This window comes from Phaethon lepturus, unplaced genomic scaffold (assembly GCF_000687285.1).
Source record: "Phaethon lepturus isolate BGI_N335 unplaced genomic scaffold, ASM68728v1 scaffold42980, whole genome shotgun sequence".
Classification (NCBI taxonomy): Eukaryota; Metazoa; Chordata; class Aves; order Phaethontiformes; family Phaethontidae; genus Phaethon; species Phaethon lepturus.
In genome coordinates, this window is record NW_010510597.1 from 11850 (window position 1) to 16538 (window position 4689).

A 4689-nucleotide genomic window follows, 5' to 3' on the forward strand; every position below is an offset into this window, starting at 1 on the left:
GGCGGGGCCTGGGGGGGGGGGGCAGGCCGCCTCGCCAGCCCTGCCGCACCGGCTGGTTTCCTTGTGTCTGCAGGGGAAGGAGTTCCCTTCAGCTGGGGAGGACAAGAGTTTGCTACAGAAGCTTTTGGCTGCCCTCGCTGCTGCCCAGGCTCACACAAGGTTGCTCCCTGTGGTCAGGGCACACAAAGCTTAATTCTGCAGTAAGCAACCAGCCCACCATGCCCACTGTCCTGCCAAGCCCCTGGAATAGGAAAGAAATGCCTTTCTAGCAGGCTGTTAGGGGAAAACAAAGCTGCTCCCAAGCACAAGGAACGGGGTCATCTCTCCCATGGAGAAACCAAGCGAGGTGGCTGCCACCTGGGCCAGAAGCATTTCTTGTCTGCCTCCCCAGAGGGAAGTGGGGACATGGGCAGTGACAGCCGGCAGCTGGGAGGGACTTGCCTCCCAAAGCTTCACAAGGTCACTGTCCCAGACAGTGGGACAGCAGAGACAGACAGACCACCAGCACTCACCACCGGCAAACAGGCAGCACAACAAAGATGAAGTTCAGTGCTGGAAAGTATGTCATGACATGTACAGCAAGGGCAGCTGCAGGCAGAGGGTAGACATCAGCTGAGGCAAAGCTCTGCTGAGGGAACACAAGTCAAAGAAGCAGATGGGGTTTGGATGGCCAAGAGGGAAACTGCAAGGAGAGCCCAGTTCAATGCTCGGAACTTGCTCCAGGGAGGCAGTCTGCAGCAAAACCAAGGCAAGAGTCTCCATCTGACTACACTCAGCTGCGAGGCCAGCCCCGAGAGGTGGTGCACAGTGTGCACTGGGCTGCCATGAGCTTGGAGGTTGCAGTGTGGATGACAGAGGTCGAGTTATTCCAAGTGCTACAGTCCCATGTGCCCTCAAAGGGAGCCACTCTTCTCCTTGGGGCTGCCAGGACCTGGAAAACCTGGGCAGGGCAAAACTGGGGACTGGAGCTGCAGAAGCCTCCCAAACCCACTCAGCCCAGTGACATCTGCTCTGAAACAAGGCCAGTGCTGTGCCAGTCTCCAGCTGGCAGCTGAATGCGCAGTGACAACTTAAACAAGCTCTCCCCTTCCCAGGAAGCAGAGCATTCTCACCCTCCATGTCCCAGAACAATTTCCCATGATCGCAGGACCAAGCCTACTGCACAAACAACATTAAAACCATGAAGAGTACAAAGTGCAGTATTAAAATGACAGGCCAAGCCCTGCCCAACTCTACAATTGTCATCCATACTGCACAGCAAGAACCCAGTTTTGCCTGAGAAAAGTTGCTGCACTAGTGTTAGAAGCCAAGGTCTGCAAATCAGGACTGAATCCCAGCCAGGGAGTCCAGAGGATGCTAGCAGGCACCCGAGTGATGCTCCAAAACTCTGCAATGCCCAGCAGGTCTGTTTGCACAGAGAAGGTGGTGTATTGCTAGTGAAGCTCATCACAGTCTAGAGGTGTGTGGGTACATCAACAGGCACTATCCAGCGAGTGCCATGCAGCTGTAACTTACCTACCCATCGTTTCTTCCCTGCACCCTGAGCTCCAAGTAATGCTGGCTGGGATTTGGCTGACACATGCCCAGTTATATGTCCCTGACCCTCACAGGACTCAGTTTTGGGTGCACCACACACACGCTCACCCACCGACAGCGCTCTGGACCGGCGCCTGGGCGCTGCTCAGCTCCCGCCAGCCGCTGTGTCTCACCGAGGGTTTGTCGAAGATCCTCGCAGAGGCTGATGTGGGGGAACTGCAGCATCTGGCGCCATTTCTTGCTCTTGCCTTTACGGTTTCCACCACCACCTGCAGGGCACATAAAATCGGTACCATGAGTTATGAAGCAAGGACGTTCAATTGCAGCCGCGCCTTGCCAGGAGCCAAGAAAGGAGACACTCTCTGTCCAGTTACACAGGCAAGCTCAGGCAAGGAAAACAAGACCAAAGTGGTACTGCTGTCTCCCAGCTGGTGAAACAAAAGTGTTAGAGCCTCTGACTGCCACAGGACCAACCACTCTGGCTGCTGAACAAAGTCTCAACCAAGAACACAAAGACCTTTCACCCGGACATCTCAGTGACTCCTATTTATGATGGGAGAATCACAGCAGGGGCAGGAGTGCCTAAAGCCACAGGTTACTCTATGCCTGCACAAGAGTTCTTGGCTCTCAGGCCTGTCCTCAGGACCTCTGCATAACTAATTGCCTCTCGAGGTCAAGCCTTGCTCGGTGTGAAGCTCTTCCTGCTGTTCATGCCACCTACTCATTCCAGACTGATTGCTTGCTCCAGGGAGGGGCTGTCAGAGAGAGGACATGAAGCTGGGAGACAGGAATTCCTACTCTAATCCCAGCTCCACAGACAACTCACTGCATCGCCCGGGGCTCATCACTTCAGTTTCCCACCTGTGAAGTGGGGACACTCCCACCTTTCTCCAGAGATAAGCCAGCCTCAGAAAAGTGAGATCCAAGAACCAGATATTATTCCAACTTCAGTTGCTGGAGTAAATGCCCAGTGCTGTAGGACAGGGTGGGAAAGCTTCTAGATAGACCAAAAAATTTACATCATAGCTAAGTATTGAAATACCGATTGCTGGGATCAGCCAACCTCCAGGGATTGCCCAGTGCCAACACACACACAATCTCCCACCTCCCTTTGGAAATACATTAAACCATCCTGCCGAGTTGGGCCAAAGGCACAGCTTTCTGAAATCAGGGTGGGCTGAGCATCATTTATCAGCTCTTGAGAAACACTTTCATAACACTCTCCTCCACTGTGGATGCAATTCAGCCCCAAATCCTAGACGCAGTCTCCGGGCATCCAGCTCCCCATGCCACAGGAGGCCTTGGCTGGACAGGCAGGTGGGATGGGGCCACCACAGCCAGCCTTCTGCAGGGCCAGCCCCAGGTCCAAAGCCTGGCATGCTGCGGGTCACTGCGCTACATCTGCCCTGCACCAGCAGCTGGGCTGTATGATTGTACAAACTCAGGAAGGAAGTGACTCAAGGGTAAGCAGCGGTGGAAGAAACCAGCAGCACAGACACCTTCTTGTCAGCCACGTCTTGCAGCAATAAAACGTATGGGGACAACTAAGCAAGGGCACAGGAGGACAAGACATCCTCACCTCAAGAGTTCTCAAGGGAAGGCAGAGCTGTGACCCACAGCACCCAGAGGACAACGACCAGCAGCTTGCATTTCCTTGAGTTGTTTACTTTGAAAGGAGGCTCCAGCACCCTTCACACACGGTTCTCCCCCACCCTCCTGGCACTGCTGCAAACAGCCCAGCAGGGATCTTGTCTCCTGCACACCACCCTCCCAGCACCCCCATTCTGGGGATGGGGCAAGGGGTGGGCCACCTCCATCCAGAGCTCACCACAGGGGAGCTTCAGGGCTTGGTGATAGCTCAAAGCTGGTCTGTTGTCCCTCTGCCAGAGGGCAGCATGCAAAGGGGACAACGGAGGAAGGATCCTTCACTTTCCCTGGGCCAAACCCTTCCTAGAAGTATTTGAAGGAAATGTAGAGCATGGTCATCTTACAGCAGCAGCTGAAGATGGGTGTCAGCAGCCTCCCCAGCATGTCCAGGGTGATTTCAGCCCTGCACTCCCACACCAGACCAAGAGGTTCCCAAAAGGGCTTGGCTGGAGCAAAGCACCCAGTGCTGTTGGACCTGGCCAGCAAAGTGGCTCTGTCCTGACACACAGGCTGCCAGAACTTGCCCCAGCAGCCACCATGGCCACCCAGCCGCGGGAGGGAGAGCCGTGGTCAGGCAGCACAGCCACCCGCGGCTCTCAGAAGCCAGGAACCGTCCAGCACAAGCATGCCAGTGGATTGTATCCGCCTGCAGCTAAACTGCCCACCACCTTCAGAGGCAGCAGAGGAGCACTGGAAAGCACCACAGCAGCTGTCCAATGCCTCGCTCTGCATCAGCTACCAAGCTCTGCTCTGCTGAAGGCACAAGAGGAGCCAGTCTCCTGGTCACTCACTGGGTGTGAAGCAGGACCTCGTGTCTTCAAGTCCCAAATGGTGCTGTTTGGTTTTGTCTGGATTTGGTTTTGAACCAAACCTTGCCATTATGAACCATAATGTCATGGTCCACCACCGTCACCGTGCCTGAAGTACCTACACCAAGCCTGATTTTCAAGCAGCTCAAAAATGTTTCTGCCTGTGTAAATTTAATTTTGTTGCTCTTTGCTCCCACAAATCTAATCTCTAAAGCCCTCTAACTGGATTTCAGTGGGCCCCTCAGGCTCCGAAATGACTTGGTCTGGCCAGCTGCACACCGCGGGCCAGCAGGGACTGCACCATCCCACCACTTTACATGATCTAATGAACTCCCTGATGCCTGGATGAATCAGATCTCTGCAAAGGGCCCGGCTCCTGTGTGACAGACTTCCCAGCTCCCTCCTGAAGCCATCCTCCATCCTGAGGCTTCCCTGCACAGCTGCCGTGTACCTTCAGTACAGCCCTGCTGCTGGCAGGCTGCATCCCACACCGAGTCCTTGGAGTTCAGCCGTGACCCCTGAAGCAGCAGGATGTTTGTGATCCTGCAGCAAAGCTCCTGGCAGTGAGCAGACCAGGGGCCAGGCTTGATGTGAAGGTGCTGGAGGGGTGGGCCTCACCGCCGCCAATTTCAGGATTGGCCCTTGTGTGGGAAGCAACAGTTTACCAGCCTGAAATCACGTTTTTCTCCTAAAGCTG

At 54.9% G+C, this 4689-nt stretch overlaps 1 protein-coding gene across 1 annotated transcript in view; it reads right to left on the minus strand.

Annotated features, from left to right (window-relative positions):
- The window catches only part of GRK6 (G protein-coupled receptor kinase 6), an 11793-nt gene extending 9986 nt beyond the window's left edge, over nucleotides 1–1807 (minus strand). The window contains exon 1 of the mRNA XM_010297529.1: nucleotides 1710–1807. Within this exon, the coding sequence (XP_010295831.1) occupies nucleotides 1710–1761 (52 nt within the window). The 5' untranslated portion in view covers nucleotides 1762–1807. The remainder of the gene's footprint in view (nucleotides 1–1709) is intronic.
- Nucleotides 1808–4689: the final 2882 nt, after the last annotated feature.